General features: G+C 36.6%; 1 protein-coding gene across 9 annotated transcripts in view; it reads left to right on the plus strand.

The window, feature by feature from the left end:
• Positions 1-23,743, plus strand: part of LOC306868774 (uncharacterized protein) — a 280,152-nt gene that overhangs the window by 128,604 nt on the left and 127,805 nt on the right. For 2 of the 9 annotated variants that reach the window (XM_079415135.1, XM_079415133.1), the window contains exons 1-2: positions 8,017-8,116; positions 8,243-8,543. The exons of 5 other annotated variants lie outside the window; for them this stretch is intronic. In XM_079415135.1, coding sequence (XP_079271261.1) covers positions 8,071-8,116; positions 8,243-8,543 — 347 coding nt within the window. In that variant the 5' untranslated portion in view covers positions 8,017-8,070. Of the gene's footprint in view, positions 1-8,016; positions 8,117-8,242; positions 8,550-10,886; positions 10,952-11,036; positions 11,337-23,743 lie in introns of those variants that run through there. 2 more of the 9 variants (XM_079415132.1, XM_079415134.1) reach the window with 2 other exon arrangements.

Below are 23,743 nucleotides of genomic sequence, written 5' to 3' on the forward strand. Positions count from 1 at the left end.
GCCGAGGATTGTGGATGATAGGGTACGTGCAATCGCCAGTCAATCTGTAGCTCTTTAGCTAGTTGCTGTGTCACTTTTGATGTAAAAGGTGTGCCTTTATCAGAATCTATTGACACTGGGATACCATACCTGGGTATGATTTCTTTGGTTAAAAACTGCACTACCACGTTGGCATTTTCTCTGGCACATGGAAAGGCCTCCACCCACTTAGAAAATTTGTCCACAAACACCAAGAGGTATCTAAAAGGTCCCCTCTTGGGCATGTGTGTAAAATCAACCTGCCATTCAGTAAGTGGTTGGTTAGGCCTCGGCAGGTGTTGATGCTTTGCTGGAGCTTTGCTTATATTGTTATGAGCACAAACCAAACATCTGTCAAGCATGTCATTAACCGTGTGTGGTAATTGGTCAACGCAAAATAAATCTCGCATTGTCTCTAGTACCCCTCTTCGTCCGCGATGAGTGGCACCATGAAATTCGTGGACGAGAAACTGTAAATCAGACGCAGGTAAACAGAGGCGACCATCATTGTCACGCCAAAGGTCATCAGGTCCCTGAGACGCAGAAAAAGCTGACCTTGTTCCAAAATGGAATGCACTATGACATCTATTCCCTTTGCCTTGTCCTCTGATAAAGGATATTGTTTAATATATACACGATCGATGTGTTTAATAGTGGCAGTCTATGGTGAACAAGAGACGGTACCTACATCATCCTTATGGGCAGCCCACAGACTAGCTGGTAATTGTGCTAACTCAGGCCACGTTGTAGGTTGACAGGTGGACAACAGTGACACCTGCAGGCCGTTCAGGGCGCCTACTTCATTGCACACCTCGTCCGAGGTGTGTACAACCAGTTTGCCATTTTTAAACCTCATTTCTACCCCTAGGGCAGCCATTAGGTCCCTTCCCATTAAATTATAAGAACATGATGGCATATATACAAATCTATGATTTAATCTGCAAGAGCCTACTTTCAATTCTAAAGGCAGTGTGAGCGGTGTGAAGAAAGGGGTACCATCAATCCCTACAGAATCAACACTCTGATTAGAGAGTGGCCCCTCGTAGCCCCCTCCCATCGATGACATAGTGGCCCCTGAGTCAATGAGAAAAGGGTAATCCTGCCCTAAAATGGTGATCATAAGAGTGGCAGGCTCCTCCCCATTGGGTGAGTCTATGGTTATAGACAAAAGGGCGTCGTTGGGGGCGTGATTCTGTGGGCAACCCTAGTGGGTGGAATAGGGATGTGAAGGTGGAGGAGGTGGAGGAAAGGGATAACAAGGCTGATGCTGATGCTGTGGGTGGTATCTACCGCCTTTCCTCTCATCAGCTTGTCTCTTCCTGCAGTCTACTATCCAATGCCCCTGCTTGCCACAATAATGGCACTTCCCCTTTTTACGTTGATCCTGCCCTGCATTTCCTGCTGGGCGGGCTGCACCCCCTGCAAAATGCAGGAAGGCGGGATTAGCCGTTTTGGGCATATCAAATAATCCGTCACCAGCCATTGTTCTAATCTTTTTCCCTACATCTTCAACAGTTAACCGTGAACGTTCTGTTAACTGCAGTTTCAGCAAAGGCTGAAACTCTGGTGAGCAATTGTTGAGGAAGGTGGAGACAAAGAGGCAGTCAGGCTCATTTTCCTCTAATGCGAATCCACCTAAGTGAATCCACGCATCTTTAATTAAACCTCTTAAAGAAAACGGGCACGGGTTCTTTCTTTTCCTGTTTACAGTTAGTCACATGTGAAAGGTCTCGATTAGCGTGTCTCTCACCTATAAGAAATTTAGTCAGCTGCTTCTGGAGGGTGGCTAAAGCGTCAGGGTTGTCACCTAAGTGAATCCACGCATCTTTAATTAAACCTCTTAAAGAAAACGGGCACGGGTTCTTTCTTTTCCTGTTTACAGTTAGTCACATGTGAAAGGTCTCGATTAGCGTGTCTCTCACCTATAAGAAATTTAGTCAGCTGCTTCTGGAGGGTGGCTAAAGCGTCAGGGTTGTCTCGCCAGAAAAAATAAATTCTACTCGCGGTCCTCTTAGCGCTCGAGGGTTTTTTACTCTCCCCGTCTTCTTCCTCATCCTCTACCGCCCTTGTATGGGACTCGTCATTGTCTGCGTGTAGACAGGGAACTACATCGAGTCTCTCATTATATCGAGTAAGCGCGTTTCATCGTACTTATTGCCCATTTTTGACATGATTATAAACTTATAATCGGCACCAGTATATTGGCTGTGGCGCGACAATTTTATCAACATTTCCACGAAGTGTAATGGTTTGTCCACTTCTGGTAACATGCTCAAAATATCTTTTAAAGTCGAGACGGGCGGCGGAGTTATCTCTATATGGCCCTGCCGTTTTGCTATCCACAAATGAGCTTCATTTATTTTCTCAACGGGTGCTGACGGGGACGCGGGGGGGCGCGCGGAAGTAAGAGGCGCGGGCACGCTAGGCGCGGGTGCAGGGTAAAACGGCGGCGCGCATGGCGGGAATGAGGAAATAGATGGTAATTCTGGATAGAGTTTAGTTGCTTTTATCAATTTGGTTTTCTGCAAATTCGACTCAGCCTCGACTAACAATTGTTTCTCGCTCTTCCCCTTAGGCTTTTTTGGCACGACATTCTTGACCGATTTCGGCAGAGAAAAGCCTTGTTTATCATTCCACACAGCTTGCATCTTCAACCAAACATCATACCCGTCTTTCATATACTTTTGGTCCCAATCAGGGTCGCCCTCGCCCTTATATGTCAATCGAAAGGCTTGTGCCATGTGATTTGGGTCAAAAGAACCCGTTCGCGGATATGTAGGATACATCCCATTGGCTTCGGTCCACCCCGCCAAATTATCTACCCAGAGATTTGTATAAAACCCCCAACTACATCTATTCATCCAATCATTTGGTGTTTCGCCAGGAGTTGGTTTAGGATAGGTGGTTCCTATGACAGATATTAGCCTCCCCACAAGACAGACCGAAACTCGTGACGACCCACACTTTCACTTTTGATTTCGTTTTCTATTTGTTTAGCGCGCTCTTCCCAGCTTCTCGCTGAGGGTATTCCTGCGTCAGTCCACAGATAGTCAAACTATACCTTGTCTTATCCGACTACGCATCACTATTTGTTTAGCGCGCTCTTCCCAGCCTCTCGCTGAGGGTATTCCTGCGTCAGTATACAGATAGTCAAACTATACTTTGTCTTATCCGACCACGCATCAAAACAATAATGTCACTAATCAGGTAGTCAACCAAACTTGTCTTACCTGATCAGAGACATCACGTCGGGGTCACCAAATTGTAAGAACTCTACTCTGGGTCTGGTGAGGGTCACTGCAGCTTTCTTCGTCTGTCGAGTGGATTAGCAACAAGCGCTTGGAATAGACAACAACACTCCAGATGTAAGTACAAGTGGTTTATTGTTCTCTACTACTAAAAAAGGGGCAATCCCATCTTTTATACATCACACTCACATAAGCCTTCATGTAGGCGTGTTCATACAAAATTAAGAAGCACTTCTATACACGGTATGGAAGAATACAGATAGTCCAGAGCAGCTGGATGAGAGAATAAACAAAAAGAAGAGAGTGCAGCCGCATCCAACTGGTTCCCTGCCGACAGACAACCCTGAAAAAGGCAGATAACACACAGGAGAAAACATTCTTATCTAGAACTAACTCTTTCTAACTCTTAACTGAAGTAAACTGCAAAACTATTAACTCAAGGAAACTGCACTGCAAAACACATTAATTCTTATAGTTAGATTAAATTAATTTACTACAGTCAGCTTTAGATTCTGTTGATGTGTATTTATTTTGTTTCTGCTCCCCAGATATTCATTGTCAGACCTTCACTCAATCTCAAGCTGTGGTAAAAAGACCTGGTGAATCTTTTCGGCTCGTCTGCACATTCCTGTATATTGCAGATGCTGGAAAATCTGTGGCCTAGTAGGAAACTGCTTAAATATAACATTGTACCTAATATTTTATTGTTCTTTGTAATTTAATTGAAAAACAGACAGATATGCATTTAATACATTAAACACCAAGTATTACACTTAATTTGTTTGTTGAATATGTTTAATCAAAATCATTAGTTATGCTCATGTTGTTTCATTATCAAGAGGTGGCTGTTGTATTTATTGAATTTTTTTTTTTTTGTATATACATTTATGTGGCACTACTTTTTTTTTATCTTTCACTATGTATTTTGTGTTGATAAACATCAGATTATAAAACCTAGATTATACAATAGATGTATAAAGAGGTTTCTCAATTTTATGCTACAAATTGCAACAAAAGTGCAGTGTTTATAATGGTCAAAAATATTTTTCTGTGACGGCCTGCATACTTGCCTGCTGTGTGGTTTTGTTTATTTTTGTGTTTCAGTGGGGCGGTTCTGCAGTCTGAATGCAGATGAAGGACACCTGGGCCCGGAGTCTTTCCTCATTATAAAAGCTTCTCACCTATTCCCCTGTTTTGTGGTGTGTGTGGGGAGTTTCTCTCTCGCACATCACCCTTTTGTGTTATTTGCTTGCTGGCATTTGTGTTCAATTATCATTTTGTTTGTTAAATAAACATGTTATATTTTGGTTAAACCCCCACTTTCCTCTTTTTTGTCATAATCTTTGAGCCGGGTTATGACATTACCAAAAACCTAAAATTATAGGCTTCAAAATAAAAACCTGCATGCATCTTAAGTGGCCAATAAGATTCCCTAAATAGGCCTTCATATCAAAACATCAAAGGTTTACAGTGGGGAAAAAATTATTTGATCCCCAGCTGATTTTGTACGTTTGCCCACTGACAAAGAAATTATCAGTCTATAATTTTAATGGTAGGTTTATTTTAACAGTGAGAGACAGAATAACAACAAAAAAACTAACACATTTAAAAAAAAAAGTTATAAATTGATTTGCATTTTAATGAGTGAAATAAATATTTGACCCCTTCACAAAACATGACTTAATACTTGGTGGCAAAACCCTTGTTGGCAATCACAAAGGTCAGAGTTTCTTGTAGTTGGCCACCAGGTTTGCACACATCTCAGGAGGGATTTTGTCCCACTCCTCTTTGCAGATCCTCTCCAAGTCATTAAGTTTTCAAGGCTGACGTTTGGCAACTCGAACCTCCAGCTCCCTATATGGGATTAAGGTCTGGAGACTGGCTAGGCCACTCCAGGACCTTAATGTGCTTCTTCTTGAGCCACTCCTTTGTTGCCTTGGCCGTGTGTTTTGGATCATTGTCATGCTGGAATACCCATCCACAACCCATTTTCAATGCCCTGGCCAGCTTCAATGCCCCGGCCCTGACGGTACATGGCCCCGTCCATCGTCCCCTTGATGCAGTGCAGTTGTCCTGTTCCTTTAGCAGAAGAACACCCCCAAAGCATAATGTTTCCACCTCCATGTTTGACGGTGCACTCTTAAAAATAAAGGTGCTTCAAAAGGTTTTTCATAGAGATGCCATAGAAGAACCATTTTTGGTTCCACAAAGAACAATTCAGTCAAAGGTTCTTTAAAGAACCATCTCTTTCTTACCTTTTTATAATCTGAAAAACCTTCTTTCACCCCAAAGGACCTTTTGTGAAACAGAAAGGTTCTTCATATGTTAAAGGTTCGTTATGGAACCATGAAGACAAAAAGGTTCTCCTATGGCATCGTGAAGCACCTTTATTTCTAAGAGTATGGGGATGGTGTTCTTGGGCTCATAGGCAGCACTCCTCCTCCTCCAAACACGGCGAGTAGAGAGCTCGATTTTTGGTCTCATCTGACCACAAAACTTTCACTCAGTTCTCCTCTGAATCATTGGCAAACTTCAGACGGGCCTGTACATGTGCTTTCTTGAGCAGGGGTACTTTGTGGGTGCTGCAGGATTTCAGTTCTTCACGCCGTAGTGTGTTACCAATTGTTTTCTCGATGACTATGGTCCCAGCTGCTTTGAGATCATTGACAAGATCCTCCCGTGTAGTTCTGGGCTGATTCCTCACCGTTCTCATGATCATTGAAACTCCACGAGGTGAGATCTTGCATTTAGCCCCAGACTGAGGGAGACTGACAGTTCATTTGTTTTTCTTCCATTTGCGAATAATCACACCAACTGTTGTCACCTTCTCACCAAGCTGCTTGGCGATGTTCTTGTAGCCCATTCCAGCCTTGTGTATGTCTACAATTTTGTCCCTGAAATCCTTGGACAGCTCTTTGGTCTTGGCCATGGTGGAGAGTTTGGAATCTGATTGATTGATTGCTTCTGTGGACAGGTGTCTTTTATACAGGTAACAAGCTGAGATTAGGAGCACTCCCTTTAAAAGACACCTGGGAGCCAGAAATCTTGCTGATTGATAGGCGATCAAATACTTATTCGACTCATTAAAATGCAAATCAATCTATAACTTTTTTGAAAAACAATTTTTTGTTGTTGTTATTTTGTCTCTCACTGTTCAAATAAACTTACCATTAAAATTATAGACTGATAATTTTTTGTCAGTGGGCAAACGTACAAAATCAGCAGGGTATAAAATAATTTTTTACACCTTAAAGAAAAGTGACAGGTCCTCTCATTTTCAGGTCCTTTATTATTATTAATTTATTATTATTATAATGTTTTGTGTGCTTATAGACTTACATTGTCCCTTTTCTCTAGAAAGCAATTGTTCCAGATAAAATAAAGATGAAATGGTAAAAGTACTGCATTTTTACAACTTGAACAACAAAATGACTTCATGCAAATTCTCCATCTGCTCCACGTACTAAAGTGAAGTGTGTCTGGGGGTCAGAAGGAGAAATTCAGATCATTTTTAATCATGATCTTCTCATCAGCTCTACTACTGCTGGCAGCAGCTGCATCCTGTAAACTGTAAGTCGTAACAATACGTCACGACTTTACTTTTACTTTACTTCACTTAACTGATGCTTTATTTAAACTATAAAGCATTGAAATAAGCTTCACTATAAAGCATTGAAATAAGCTTCAGAACTGAGACAAAATTACTAATAACACATTCTTTTATTGTTAATTTCAGGTGGTGTTTTCTGTGTTGAGCTCACTCAACCTCCATCTAAGGTTGTGAAACCTCGAGAATCATCCTCCATGTCCTGCAGGATTTCAGTATCAAGCTATTGCATTAACTGGATCCGTCAACCTACTGGAAAAGCACTGGAATGGCTCGGATATCTTTGTAGTGATGATGACACTAACATTAAAGACTCTGTGAAAAACAATATCAGTTTCACCCAGGACACGTTCAAAAACACAGTTTTTCTACAGGAAAGAATTTTCAGGCTGAGGTTCTGTACAAAAACCTGAACTCATGAATCAGAGATACGTAATACCAGGGGCATTTTTAGCCTTTCATCAGCACCCACCAGCCCTACTCCTACTCTTTTTGATTCAGTTTGGAGTAAAAAAGAGACATGCATAGTCATGACCTGAAGTGCAGAGTCATTTACAAGCTGCACACACAATAAAGAGCTGCTTCGTTGCTGATAATCAAAAAAAGATGTCTGCAAGTTTTGTTTCCTACCGTAGATTTTAGGTAAATATCCACCTAAATTCAGTACTCTTATTGTTTTATTTGTCATAAAATATCCCATTACTATTTCAGTGTGAGAAACTGCTGCAAACGATTCAGTGCCTGAGTGAACATTGATGAATTTGGCATCAGTGCTGTGGTGAAAAAACAAAAACACCTGATTGTCACACATAATGCTCTGATTGTAATATTATCAGAGAAAATGATTTTCAGGTCAGTATACAGTATTCTCCATTAAAACATATGGATTTATTAACCCATCCACACTTTTCATCAAGCTGAAAATGCTTAATAAATATTAAATAGTCATTTAACATTTATGAAATATGTTCTCATAAATGTCACATATTCAAATTTATTTTCACAAATGTAATATTACATATTAATTTATTTATGTACAAATGTCTCTTTTTCATACACATAGGTACAAAGAAGAATTGACAGGCTGGAGGAGGAGTTCATGCAAAAACATGATGTTTATCTCTCATAAGCTGTTGTGCCACCGAGTGTTTCTGTTCACTGACTGTATGTGGTTTTTGTTGAAGAGCATCAATAGCAATGGCAACAATAGTTAATTCAGTCCTGATACTACTATTTTTAAATGGTTTGTTATTTTCTAAATAATAATAATAACAATAATAATAATATATTACTGTATAAATGCTTTTAGCAAGCACATAGTTATGCTTTTTCTGACTTTTCAGTTTATATATTTCTCTCTCTTCCACAGATATTCATTGTCAGACCTTCACTCAGTCTCAAGATGAGGTAAAAAGACCAGGTGAATCTTTTCGTCTGGTCTGTACTGCCTCTGGATTTACATTCAGCAGCTCCTGGCCAGCTGTGGTGAGACAGGCACCCGGTAAAGGACTGGAATGGGTTGCAACTATCAGCACATCCAATACACCATACTATTCCCAGTCGGTTCAGGGCAGGTTCACAGTGTCCAGAGATGATTCCAGCAGTCAACTGTACCTACAGATGAACAGCCTCAAGACTGAAGACACTGCTGTGTATTACTGCGCTAGAGAGTCACAGTGAATGAGTTCAGTGTCAAAGCAATACAAAAACCACCACCTTTACTGTTGACTTCACTTATGCTCCAGATGTACTGTTCTATATCCAAGAGGGGACGCTCTTGTCTAGCAGTATTAGTTGACATTACAAATGTCACTGACTGAATGTTTGTTTTCTTGACCAAGAAACAGTCCAATTTAGAATTTCTGAAGAAACACAATTATGCCTTGGAGAAACTTCATCACAACTTATATTATCATGTTTGCAAAAATATATTATTTCTATTTTTGTCTGGATTTTTTATTTTTTTTTGTTAAATATCTTTAAATTATCAGCTTTGATCAGTGCAGTATGTTCAATAGTATGCATTTCAAGAAGGAAAAAGTCCATGAATACATCAAAATAAAATGATGTGAGAAATAACATATTTCTGTAGTGCTGCTTTGGGATCTGTGCACTTTTCGTGAAATCACTATAAAGAATAAAGACTTTTGTATAATTAGATTTTTCATCTTTAATTTTTAGTAAAATAGGTGTAAAGAAGAAACAAACAGAAGATATTAATGATTTTTAATGGCTCATTTACAAAAAGCAAAGACTTCAGCATTATCATTTTAAGTTAGGGAAATTTCGTTAGAAATCGGAGTCCAAGGGGGTTGTTCACCCTCCGTACAGATGAGGTCCGCATACATCGTAAATCGCGTTCCGGGGGGTTCGGTAGAAATCACGTTTTCCCCTCGGGGGGGCCCCCCTCCATCGTTGGGCCCTTAGAATCGTCCTAACCCAACCCCCCTTTTAAGGCGCCCCTGGTCCTGATGTTCAAATGCACCAGTGAAAAGAATAAGAGGCAACTGTAAGGCAAATCATTTAAAGTGAAATCAAATTAAAGAAATTTAAACACAGCGAATTTGTCACTTGATAAAAATACTGACAATTTTGGACATGTAAGCAAAATTCTTGAAGAACTAAGTATTTATACCAATACTTTTAATTAAACACTGAAATCAGATGAACCTGACAGACGAGTTAAAGATCAGCAATCTAGAAAATGTCATAAAGTGCTTGGAACATAGGCCTTTGTATTTCCCGTGCGTTTTCTTCATGTTTATTTGATCACAGATCCTGTCATTTCATGTGGAAAGCAATTATTGTACTACACCAAATAAACAACAAACTGCCATCTTGGACAACCGGAGAGCTGTATGCAAATTCTCTACTTGTTCTTTGTACAAAAGACGAGTATCTGCTTTGTGGATCAGTAAGAGTAATAAAGCTGCGTTCACTTCAAACCATGATCTTCTCATCAGCTCTACTACTGCTGGCAGCAGCTGCATCATGTGAGCTTCACTGATACTTAATTTAAACTCTAAAGCAATGAAATAAGCTTCATAACTGTTAAAAAAAAACAGTTTTGAGACATAACTAATAATAACAGATTCTTCCATTGTTATTTTCAGGTGGTGTTTTCTGTGTTGAGCTCACTCAACCTCCATCTAAGGTTGTGAAGCCTCAAGAATCATTCTCCATCTCCTGCAGGATTTCAGTATCAAGCTATTGCATTAACTGGATCCGTCAACCTACTGGAAAAGCACTGGAATGGCTCGGATATATTTGTGATGGTGGTAGCACTGAAACTACAGACTCAGTAAAAAACAAGATCAGTTTCTCTCAGGACACATCCAAAACCACAGTGTTTCTACAGGGGAAGAATTTTCAGGCTGAGGACTCAGCTGTGTATTACTGTGCAAGACAGTCACAGTCACTAAACAAGCCACAGCTCTGTACAAAAACCTGAACACATGAATCAGAGATATGTAATAGTCACAGTGACTAAACAAGCCACAGCTCTGTACAAATACAAGTCTAAACACATTAAACAAATGAACATCAGCTTAACCGGTTTCATTCAACTCAAAATATTATTTAACATGACTGAAGACATGAATATACCAACAAAAGTTATTTTTATGATCAGGTATAAATAATTATTTAAGGTAAAAACTGCACATATTGACTCATTACAATGTATTATACAATTCCACTTATAAACCATGTCTTATCTGTGTGAGTGGAGTGAGATTGTGAATACAGTACATTTTTTCAAGGTTTTTTTTTTTATTAAAAAATAAATTATTAAAGTTTTCCACTGAAATATGATACAACCATTATAACCACAAAATGACCAGACTTTCAAGACTTTCTTTTATAAATCAAGTATACAAAATCAGACAAATAATTTTGCATTATCATTAATTACCATAGGAACTAATATCAGATGTTTACATCAATGCAAATCTCCGCCCTTAACAGTAGCACACAGACAAAATAAAAGCTCTGTCTTTTACAGAGCCATAGCACAGTGAAAATACAAGCAGCATCATGTACTTTATATCAGCACTGCTAGTTTTAGCAGCTGCACCCTGTGAGTATACTAAATAAATATTTCTAGAAAATCAAATGTGGAGTTTAGTTTGTATTACTGAAAATCTTTTGTTTGTTGTTCGTAGGTCTTTTGTGCATTGAGCTGGATCAGCCTCCTGTCATGGTTGTAAAACCAGGAGAAACGTTTACCATCGCCTGTAAGATCACTGGATATTCAGCTTCAGATGAAGACTTCACAAACTGGATCAGACATTCAAGTGGAAAACCCATGGAATGGATTGGATTTTTCTATAGTTCCAGCAGCAATGCTGTCACAGATTCTCTGAAAAATAAGATCAGTTTCTCTTCTGAATCCTCCAGCAACGCAGTTATTTTAACAGGAAAGAACTTCAACACTGAGGACACAGCTGTGTATTACTGTGCTCGTGATACACTGTGCTACAACCTGCCACAGGACCTGTACAAAAACCCTGAACGACTGAACATATTTTTCAATAAAACAAAGTTGTACATTGCAGATCCTTTCCATATGCCATCTTATGGCATAATTCCAAAGTCAATATGGCAAAATCAAAGCAAATAAATATGATGTTTTAAAACTGATGTTTTAGCCTTTGTAAATCTAACATGATCTCATGATAATTTGTATGTATTTTATGTAAAATGTGGTTATATAAGACGTACATTTACTTACTTTTTTTACAGGCACTAAAAGGTACAATAGCCTTTATTTATAGCCTTTAGTATTTTCAGCATTTAAACGTACAAAACTGACGTATTGATGACATCTAAAAAGGAATCCTTATGAGTATTGAAATTGCGGCATTAATTTTATTATTAGTTGTTTTTAGTTGTCGTATCAATTACCTTGTTTTCAGTTGCATCATTCAATTGTTTACTTAATATGAAATGATAACATTTCGTTTGGTGTGTGATTTCTGCTGCCAGCTCGTTTGCATTTGTCACAGATTGCGACATGCTATGTTTGTGGTGAGGTGTGTGTTTGAATGTTGCGAGCACGCGCGCGCCTTCACGAGTTCACTGAGAGCGAGAGGATCAGGAAAATAATCTGGATAATATTTTCAGCGATTAACTACATAAATTCTGCTCTGCACCTCACAAACCTCCTGTATTCCGCCAGAGAGGACTGTGGCTGCAACGCATTGTTATTTCGATCACTTTTGGTACTGCTTTTGACATTTTTGCATTTAATAAATGATTGTAATTGCATTTTTCTGTCTGTCATGTTTTTCTTATACCGTACAGGTATAGCTATTACACGGTTAAACATTTATTGTAATTTTACAGGAAATTCCTGGCAACTAATTGCCGTGAATTTACAGCAAGTAATATACAGGTAATGTACTGTTATTTTAATGCAATAAAGTATTGTATTTATACAGCAGTGCTACTGTGATTATAGTAGCATTATTACAGTAAAATGGTGTAATTTAGTATAATTTACTGTATATTTACTGCAACTCAGTTGCCAGGAATTTCTTGTAATTTTACAGGAGAGAATTACAATATTGTAATTCAATATCCTGTGTATCCTGTTATTTGTAAATGTTACAATAAAATACTGTAATTTTCCATAATTAAAACCAAAACAATGGCAACTTTTCTTTTTTTTTTTATTATCACAATGTGCAACACCACATCTTACAAACTTATTTAATATTTTTTCCAAACAAAAGTATCTGTATTTCTTTTTCATCCAAACAAAATTAGTTTAACTGAAGAATCTAGCTCACTTCCAGACGTCCAGACAGCCTATCATCAGGGGGTACATGGTGATATACAACTCCTCGGGGGCTATCAACTATATATGATAGATTATATAGTTTTAGATTACAGAACAAGCAATGTTTGCGTGTTCATTCATGGCTTTGACCAGCAGATGTCGCTAGCGTGCCGCCACTCATGCATTGCGCATGCGTAAGTCTTTTTTTTTTTTTTTTGTTCTTTAGGGGTAAGTCATTATTACGAGAAAGTTTCTCATTATTTCGAGAAAACTAAGTAATTATTACGAGAAAGTTTCTCATTATTACGAGAAAATAAGTCATTATTACGAGAAAGTTTCTCAATATAACGAGATACTAAGTCATAATTATGAGAAAGTATCTCATTACAGAATTATATTTTTTCTTAAGGTGGCGGGAACGGGCTTCCATAGTTTACTCCTCCTTCACCATGTTTTTGTTTGTTTAGTTTATTATTTTATGCAATCCAAAACTCCCTATCTCTCCATTCAAATTCTCTCTTCCCGCTCTCCCGGAAATCAGCCGTCATTAATCAAATTTTTTCAAGTAGGGCTCGCTGCATCCTGCGGAGGACATCCAAGTGTGACGTCACAAGCCACGCCCATACCAATACAGTAACGCCCACGTCAAAACGTTACGTCAGAAACCACGCCCTATAATATACGTCACCTCTTGTTATTCCCCGGGAAACCCGGAAGTAACGTTTTGTCCAAGCAATTTACAGCAGTTTCTGGGATCTAAATAAAATAATGTTGCCTTTCGTTTTACTAATACACGTTTTCTTATTTATTTAAAGGATGTCTAGGCTAAAATGGCACAACTTAAATGTGATATATTTAATATGTCTAATGTACAGAGCTGATTTCTCATCACAAGAGCCTGTAAAACACTTAAATTTGATTAAATTATTAAAGTTGATTAAATTAGGCTAATTGTAATATAAAAACCTCTACACCTTACCTTATTCAACCTTATTGTAATGAGATAAATTCTCATTTATTACTATCGATTTTAAACTACCTAAGACACCTTTTAGATTTATCAAATTTAAAAGGGATAATTAGATTTTGTTATTGTAAAAGTCACAACACATTGTTATAATTTATAATTGTCATTTAATTTTCTAAAGTTGTGTTGTTCCACTTATCATCAAGTGTTAACATTTGAATGAAAGGATTGACAGTTCTCCATACAGTATGCAGTAGGAGACACATACATTTGCTGAACAGAGATTGCTTGCTTTGATAGATTATAACAAGTAACATGACATTGACATTCAGGCCTTGTTCATCAACAAAACTTCATATGAACTGTGTCCAGGTCCTCCACATATTTGAAGATGAATAAACAGACATCCCTTGATTCATTAGGTATTTTTATATTTATTATTTTACAAAAATAACTAAATACATTTTTTTTTTACAAAATATATGTTCTATAAGAGATATGTTTAAACTATTATAAATGAGCAGCTGAATGATCAGATAAACAGTTCTTGAAATGCAGTACACACACACACATAAACTACACAGAGAGATTCCTTGCCTCGTTAGATTATTCACAGAAACATGGCATGGACTTTCAAGCCTTGTTCAGCAACACAATTTGATATGAATGTGTCCAGCTCCTCCGGATACTCAAACAATCAGAATATTGTATTGTATAGATGTGCTATATACAAATTATGCAAGGGAATGTGGATAGATGTATGATATATTAAATCAAAAACATATGTATAATGAATATAAGTATGGATAATTTGGTATTGCACATGTTTTATTGCACAGTGGGGAGAACATTTAACTGTTTGTGAGGTAGATATGGCCTGAGGGAAGAAACTGTTCCTGTATCTGGTCGTTCTGGTGCTCAGAGCTCTGTAGCGTCGACCAGACCGTAACAGTTCAAAGAGGGAGTGTGCTGGATGTGAGGGGTCCAGAGTGATTTTACCAGCCCTTTTGCTCACTCTGGATAAGTACAGTTCTTGGAGAGTGTGAATGTGAATGTCCCACTTCAGGTCCTGAGAGATGAATAAAAAGACATCTCTTGCTTCATCCGATTCGACCCCAAGTAGTCTTTGATGGCATTTTGTTGATTTTTACCATCCATCTAGTAAAGCAGGCCCTTTCACCTCCCCACAGAATAACTCACGGTGACTCTGTATCCAGCACAACACTGGGCCAATGTCTCTTAAAAACTTCCACTTTATGTCCTCTTGGCACTCCTGTTAAAAATACAGAATACATGTGTGTCGGTCCACTAAATATTTGTCATACTAAATAGTATTTACCTCATCATTTTGCATACAAGAATATTTATGATTTTAAACCACAAAAATCAATCACTACAGTATCTAGAGAAATGCTCCCACCATTCCTCCAGACCTTTCTTTACTGGTGAAACAGCAGCAGGAATACCTCATCCCGGTAGAACTGCTCTGCATCAGGCTACGAACAAAAATGTGTAGAATGCTGTAAAACATGACAAAGATTGACAATCATTATGTGATCTTTCATATAGAATAATACAAAGATAAAATGTCACAAACACAGAGTTATCCTGCAATTCATAGTGAAATGATGTGGTTGCTCAACCAAGTTACTGTGATCAGTGTATATCATTAAAAATATCATCTGTATGTGAGTGTGTGTGTGTGTGTGTGTGTGTAGGGTGGTAAGTACATATCTGTGAGTGGGTGAGATGAGTGTTATAAAAAAATTGCACATTAACTCAACATTCATTATATGTTGTAAGAATCAGTGCACTAATAAATATATAGTGCACTGTTTTTTTGTGACATAAAATGAACTAACTGAATGTGCAATTTTTTTTGATAACCCTTTTTTTTTATAATAGCTAAATGACACTCTTACCTACCTATATACATACTCTATCCCTCTCACATATGTATTTACCTCTCCCCACACACATTATATTTTAATGACACTGATCACAGTACCCTTGCACAGTATCTTGGTTGAGGAACCACATCATTTCACTTTCTTGCTGGATAACACACGCACACACACACGCACGCGCGCACACACACACACACACACACACACGCACCCACACAAACAAAGAAACACGCATACATATATATATATATATATATGTTAGTGATATCTAAGTAATAACGTGCCTGTGTACAGTTCAAAACACATAAGCATGCTGAACTGTTGTTTACATATGCACACAAACATTCAAGTTGCCAACGTTTTAAGTCTTCCTAAAGACAAAATATGTTTTTTTTACTTACTAACACAGCAAACTTATTTTGCTTCGGTTTGCAAACAATTAGGCTTATCTTCTTGTCAATGCTTTTTCCTGGTGCAAAATAATAGGTATGTGACGTTTTTTTTTTTTTTTTATTGCAATTGAACAATCAAATAACAAATAATAATACACTTGAACATCCATAACAATGAAATGACAGTGGATGACAAAAACATAAGGAAGACAATAGAAACATTTTAAGTAGTCCTACAAAGAAAAAAGACATATTAATCCAATTACACTTCTCTCAACAAAATGTCATATAATTTCAAAAATTTGACACTTTTTTTGTTGTTAATTTTTTTCATCGTCTTAATTAAGTAGTTAAAGTCACACAAAAAATTATATAATTTGGGTACTTTAAGAGAAAACTTACACTTGTGGATAAAATATTTTGCTAATAAAATAAATATGTTTACAATATATTCTGTTTTATGATTACAATGAGAAAAATAACAAATTACATCACCCAATACAAATTCAATATCTAATTTTAGTTTTGAAACAAGGAGATTTGACAAATCCAACCAAAATTCTTTAACAAGGGAGCAATTAAAAAACAGATGATCAATTGACTCAATACTGCTTTTACAGAAATTACAATTCAAGTTATCATTACCAAATTTAGATGTGAGTTTGTTAGTGGGGTAAATATTATGTAAAATTCTTAAGTGTAATTCTTTCACCTTGTTGGGGATACAAAATTTGTAAGGTAAAAGCCATGCTTTTTTCCAATTAATATTATCTATCAAAGAATTCCAAAAAAAATTCCCCCTCGGGGTAATTCGTTTTCTTGACTGAAACACATTTCTTAAAATTTTGTTATTACATTTTGGGTCGTAAATACTCTTATCTGCAATCATAATAGGCTTGTTTGAGATGCGCCTTGCCTCGCCTGTAATTTAGTCGAGAGTAGGCGGCAGCAGTGAGGGGAGGAGTGAAAAAAGTGCAGGCAAGCCGGACACTTCCTGAATCTCGTTGTGTTGTTGGACTGCAAACGTCAGCAATGGAAGAGATCGCGTTCGCGTTCTTTATCGCACTTTGTGGATGACTTTTATAATCAAAGCCATAATGAGAAATGAGGAGCACACAGATGCTGCACTAAATTTACACTGTTATGGGTTAAACATTTCAGAGTGGGATATGGCACAGCTGATTAACCTAATTATGTGTATCCTACTTAAGGGACAGTTTACCCCCCCAAAAAAAATCTTTGGGTGAACTATCCCTTTTTTACATGAAACATATTCCATATAAATATATTACACAATTTTTGTCACCTTAATGTAAATTTGAATTTAATGTTTAATGATTAGGAAAAGTGTGTACAGCTAATTATTATTCAAAATTAATATGAAACAAAAACACATTTTAAATTAAGAAATTAGCATGCATTTACTGCACTCCTGAAATAAGACATACCCAGATAAAGATCTCAGATAAAAACACACAAACATGAGGTCTAATTGCAAAACCGTCACATTAGATGTAGCCTATGCATGCATGTATTGACTAATTTATTTAATGGAATAATGTTGTACAAAAATGTAAATGTACAAAATTAACACCAGCATACAATACATAAAGAGAAAATTACAACAAACAGGACTTCAAACCAAGAAAATAAAAATAAAAGGGTAAATAAATAAAGCACATGTCCTAATTACTAATAAATTACTATAGAAAAAGTAAATAGTATTAGGCTATAGCTAATGGATTTAGGATTAAGGGGAAAAAATATCAGATGACATTCGCAGCCAATGAGCATTAAGCTGTGTCGTCAGCAAGTCGTTTCCCATGATGCTTTTGATCAGCGCAGTTGGTGGAGAGCAACTGCGCTCGACTGCAGAATCCGACACGTGCGCCTTGCGCTCGCGAGAGATTTTTGACATACGTCAGCATGACATCAGAGCAAGGCGGACCGCACTCGGACACATTTCTAACCGGCAGGGGCCAAGATGGCGCTATTGCAAGCAGACACGCTGCGCTTTTAATCCTCAGACATCATCGTGATTTACATGCAATAAGTGAGGAAAACTACTTTTTTCTTCTTATTTTGCTAATGACATATTAGGGATTAATATTATTTTTGTTTGAAAATTCGGTCATATGGGCAAACGTAAAGCGAAACATCACTCTGAGACGAGCATGGAGAAAAATGAAAAAATTGCTCCATCCCAACTCTTCGCCTCATATCCCGATGATGCAATGCTGACAGAGGTATCTACTGAGACTGTCGTTTCAGAGAAATTATTAGCTACTCCTCTACCTTGTACTCCAGCTAAAAGCCCAGCACCAAAAAAAGGAAAGATTACATCTCCTGATTCTGACATCAATAAGGTTATGGCCGCTATTCAGTCTCTCTCCGCCAAATGTGAAGTTATTTTTGAGAAGATTACTTCTATGGAGACAACGGTGAGAAACTTGGATCATGCCATGACCTTTATGAATGAAACTGTTGAAAAACTACTTAAAGATACCGCCAACCACAACGGGAGAATTGTTGCGTTGGAAAAGAAGACCCTAGATCTGAGAGAGGAAAACAAACAACTCAAACTTCAATTGCTGGAGGCGAATAGCTATCGACGACGATGGGGGCTGAGACTGCAGGGGGTGAAGGAGGAAGATCAACAGGAAAACACTCGGGATCTGGTGATTAATATTCTTGGCAAGATTTCTCCGAAAATTGTTGAAAAGCTACCGGAGGTGGTGGATTCCGTGCATAGAATTGGAAAGAAGAAAGACGGTAACACTGCGAGAGGCATAATCATTCAATTCAGCATGCGTCACTATCGTGATATCGTATGGAGGGATGCAAGAGGCTCGAAATTTCTGGAGGATGCCCATCTCCGTCTAAAAGAAGACTTGTCACCTGATGAAAGAGCGATTCGGGCCAAAGCTTGGCCTTTGGTTCAGAAAGCTAGAGAAGAAGGCAAAATAGCGTCATTCATAGGTGCTTTTGCTTACATCGAAGGTAAAAAAGTGAATGTTGACATTTAATCATACTGAGTGAAAATGGACATACACTGATAGTTGTTATTTGAAGTTTATTGGACATTTTATAGTCCCTAACAACTCACAATGTGGTTGTTGCAATAATTGCTGATTGACAGCTTGTTGCATGTAAGATCCCGGTGGGTCTATTTGTTTTATTCTAACGAGAAACTTAACCTAATTTGGGAGGTCTTTCTTTCTTTTTTTTTTTTTTTTTCTTTTCTTCTCTCTTTCTCTTTTTCATTGTTCGCTCTGTTGGATGACAGTTCTTAATTTTGGGAGATTGGATCTTATTTCTCTTAATGTTAGAGGACTAAGGGATATCGATAAAAGGAAGGCACTTTTTCTTTTCGTTAAACAAAGGGAGGCTCAATTTATTTTGTTTCAAGAAACTCATTCTTGTGAGAATGATGTAAAGTTTTGGAAGTCTCAATGGGGTGATTCTGCTTTTTTTTGTCATGGAACAAACCATTCTGCAGGGGTCGCTGTATTCCTAAATAAGTTGAAAGGAGACATAGTGGAAACAATTTATTCTGGTGAAGGGAGATGGATTATAATCGTTGTAAATATTGACAATACGAAATGTATCATTTGTAATGTTTACGGTCATAACAACAACGTCTTAAATGCATCTATGTTCAAGAAACTTAGTTTGATACTTATAAATCTAAAAAGTAAACACACAGAGGCTTATTTATTGATAGGAGGAGACTTTAATGAAGCCCCCAATGACTCTGTGGATAGACTCCCCCCAAAGAATAGTACATCTAAGATTTTTGAGTTGCTTTGTGATGATTTACAGGTCACTGATGTTTGGCGCTTTTTACACCCTCATCATAAGGAATATACATGGACAAATAATGCTCTTTCTCATAAATCAAGAATTGATTTTTGGCTCCTATCTATTAATGCAGTCCAATTTGTTTTGGATACTCAGATTATGTATGCACCTTTATCAGATCACAAATTAATTTTAATTTCTTTAGTTGGCAATTCAAATAGTTGTAAAAAAATTCGTGGTTACTGGAAATTTAATAATAAGTTACTTTCAGATGTTAAATTTGTAGATGGTGTTAACAAAATTTCTTCTATTCTGGTCGATGAATCTATGAATCATATCCAAAGATGGGAATTTTTTAAATTTAAAGTTAGGCAATTGGCAATGCGTCGAGGTAAAGAGCTTAAAAGAGTTAATTCCCAAAGATGTCAAGTTCTTCTTAATGAACTTGATAAATTATTGTCCAAGGAAAATCTTAACACTGAAGAGGAAACATATCTATCTAATTTGCGAAATGAAATAGATGATCTTTATCTTGATTTAGCCAAAGGTGCATTCATAAGATCCAGGGCTAAATGGTTAGAAATGGGAGAGAAAAATACCAGCTATTTCTTTTCTTTGGAAAAAAGAAATATAAAAAGAAATTCTGTAACGGCTTTAAAAATTGATGATAACATTAACAAAAACCCCTCTGAAATAAATAATTATGTATATTCTTTTTTTAATAAATTATATAGTTCAAATTATAATGTAAATTATGTGAATTCCTTTATACAAAAAATCAAACATTACATTCCAATAATTTCAAATGAGTTTAAAACAATTTGCGAAAAGGACCTTACCTTAACTGAACTAACCAACGCAATGCAGTCTATGAAGAAAGGTAAATCCCCGGGCTCAGACGGCCTAACTATTGAATTTTATGCACATTTTTGGGAAACTATCAAGAGACCACTACTTAGAATGTATAATGAGTGTATTATTAATGAAGAATTAAGTACTTCTATGAAACAAGGGCTCATCACCCTAATACCAAAACCAGGTAAAGATCTTCTCTCACTTGACAATTGGAGGCCAATCACATTACTAAATTTAGATTACAAAATTATTTCATTAGTCTTTGCCAAAAGACTAAAAACAGGTTTGTCTGATATAATTAATGAAACACAAACAGGTTTTATGCCTAAACGACATATAAGCTGTAATATCAGGCTAATCTTAGATCTCATAGATTATGCACATCATATTAATTCAGATGCAATCATATTGTTTCTAGACTTTTACAAAGCATTCGATACCATTGAACACAAATTTCTATTTTTGACACTAGAGTTGTTTGGCTTTGGAGAGAAATTTATCAAATTTGTTAAAATGATATATAAGGATATTAATAGCTCGGTTCTTTTACAATTTGATACCTCTACTAGATTTCCTATTAATAGGGGAGTAAGGCAAGGTTGTGGAATCTCTCCTTTCTTGTTTGTGTTAGTTGTAGAATTACTCTCTCTGAGCATTCGCAATAATCCTGATATTAAAGGGGTGTCCATTTTTGACCGTGAGTTCAAAATTTCACAACTTGCGGATGATACAACCCTGTTTTTAGAGAATACAAATCAGGTTGGTAAGGCTCTTGAAACAATTAATGCATTCTCAGAGGCTTCTGGTCTAAATTTAAATATTCCTAAATGTGAAATTCTTTGTTTATTTGAATCTGATGAAATTTCTGTAAATAATATACCCATTAAAGATAGTGTGAAATATCTTGGTATTCATATCTCTAAGAAAATATCTCTTAGACAAGATATGAATTTTCTCCCTAACATTAAAAAAGCTAAATTAATATTTAACAATTGGCTGCAAAGAGATTTATCTTTTCTTGGTAGAGTTCTTTTAATAAAAGCTGAAGGTCTAGCTCGCTTCATTTATCCATCCTTTTCATTATTTGTCCATGAGAATACCTGTAAACAGATTAATAGTTTATTGTTTAAGTTTTTTTGGAAAAACAAACATCAGCATCTGAAGAAACAGGTTTTATGTGGTAAAAAAGCTGAGGGAGGTTTTGAAATGCTTGATTTTTTTTATGTTAATAATACTTTTAAATTGAATTGGGTAAAGAGTTGTGTCAATTCGCCAGAGTCTATTTGGTATTTTATCCCACATAATATCTATAAAAAAGTGGGAGGGCTTAAGTTTTTGCTTACCTGTAATTTCTCTCCTTCTAAGCTTCCTATAAAGCTTTCTAAATTCCACGAACAGGCTCTTTTGGCATGGAAACTTTGCTTTGTTCACAATTTTTCCCCACATAAAGTTAAGCTATGGAACAATGAAACTATACTTGCTAAGAACAAGTCGATTTTTCTTAAGAATTGGCATGAAAAGGGTATTGATTATCTTTGTGATTTGTTAGATCCACAAGGGAATGTTTACTCTTATTATGATTTCATGTCTAAATATGATTTCCCTGTTATTCATAAGGAATTTCTTACAATGGTAAAAGCTATACCAAATGGACTTGTTCATCTAATGAAATGTCATTTATCATTTGAAGAGATTGTAAAGAGTGAACAGAAATTTATGATTGCAGATAAGAGTATTTACGACCCAAAATGTAATAACAAAATTTTAAGAAATGTGTTTCAGTCAAGAAAACGAATTACCCCGAGGGGGAATTTTTTTTGGAATTCTTTGATAGATAATATTAATTGGAAAAAAGCATGGCTTTTACCTTACAAATTTTGTATCCCCAACAAGGTGAAAGAATTACACTTAAGAATTTTACATAATATTTACCCCACTAACAAACTCACATCTAAATTTGGTAATGATAACTTGAATTGTAATTTCTGTAAAAGTAGTATTGAGTTAATTGATCATCTGTTTTTTAATTGCTCCCTTGTTAAAGAACTTTGGTTGGATTTGTCAAATCTCCTTGTTTCAAAACTAAAATTAGATATTGAATTTGTATTGGGTGATGTAATTTGTTATTTTTCTCATTGTAATCATAAAACAGAATATATTGTAAACATATTTATTTTATTAGCAAAATATTTTATCCACAAGTGTAAGTTTTCTCTTAAAGTACCCAAATTATATAATTTTTTGTGTGACTTTAACTACTTAATTAAGACGATGAAAAAAATTAACAACAAAAAAAGTGTCAAATTTTTTAAATTATATGACATTTTGTTGAGAGAAGTGTAATTGGATTAATATGTCTTTTTTCTTTGTAGGACTACTTAAAATGTTTCTATTGTCTTCCTTATGTTTTTGTCATCCACTGTCATTTCATTGTTATGGATGTTCAAGTGTATTATTATTTGTTATTTGATTGTTCAATTGCAAAAAAAAAAAAAACACATTTCTAACCGGCATGCATCTCGCGCTGATCACCGGTGATCGGTTCTGCGCAGATTTTGCTCATCTCAAACAAGCCTAATGTGTCGGCGTCGACACAGCCGGTTTTAAAGGGGAAAACGTCTTAGGTTACGTATGTAACCCCAGTTCCACGAAGGAACGAGACGTTGCGTCAGGAGACGCTTTTGGGGAACGCCTTCAGCGTGACCGGCTCTGAATAGCATAGTAATGTCCCATATAAGAACTGACCATTAATTTCTTGTACTTATTATAAATAGTGTCTTTATAGCCCTCAAAATGTAATAATGTCCCAAACCTCAAAAATGCTTCAGTAAAACGGTTTCATATGAGGTGTAGCCTACATATAGTATGGGATGTCCTCTATAGCTGACCATTCATTTCTTGTCCTTATTAGAAATGGGGTCTTTATAGTACTCAAAATGTAATAATGTCCCATATCTCAAAAATGCTGTAGTAAAATGGTTTCATATGAGGTGTGCATATAGCATGGGATGTCCTCTAAGAACTGACCATTCATTTCTTGTCCTTATTAGAAATGGGGTCTTTATACCCCTCTACATCGAATAATGTCCCATATCTTGAAAACACTGCAGTAAAATGGTTTCATATGAGGTATGCATATAGAATGGGACGTCCCATATGAGAACTG

The sequence above is a fragment of the Barbus barbus genome (assembly GCF_936440315.1).
Source record: "Barbus barbus genome assembly, chromosome: 4".
NCBI lineage: Eukaryota > Metazoa > Chordata > Actinopteri > Cypriniformes > Cyprinidae > Barbus > Barbus barbus.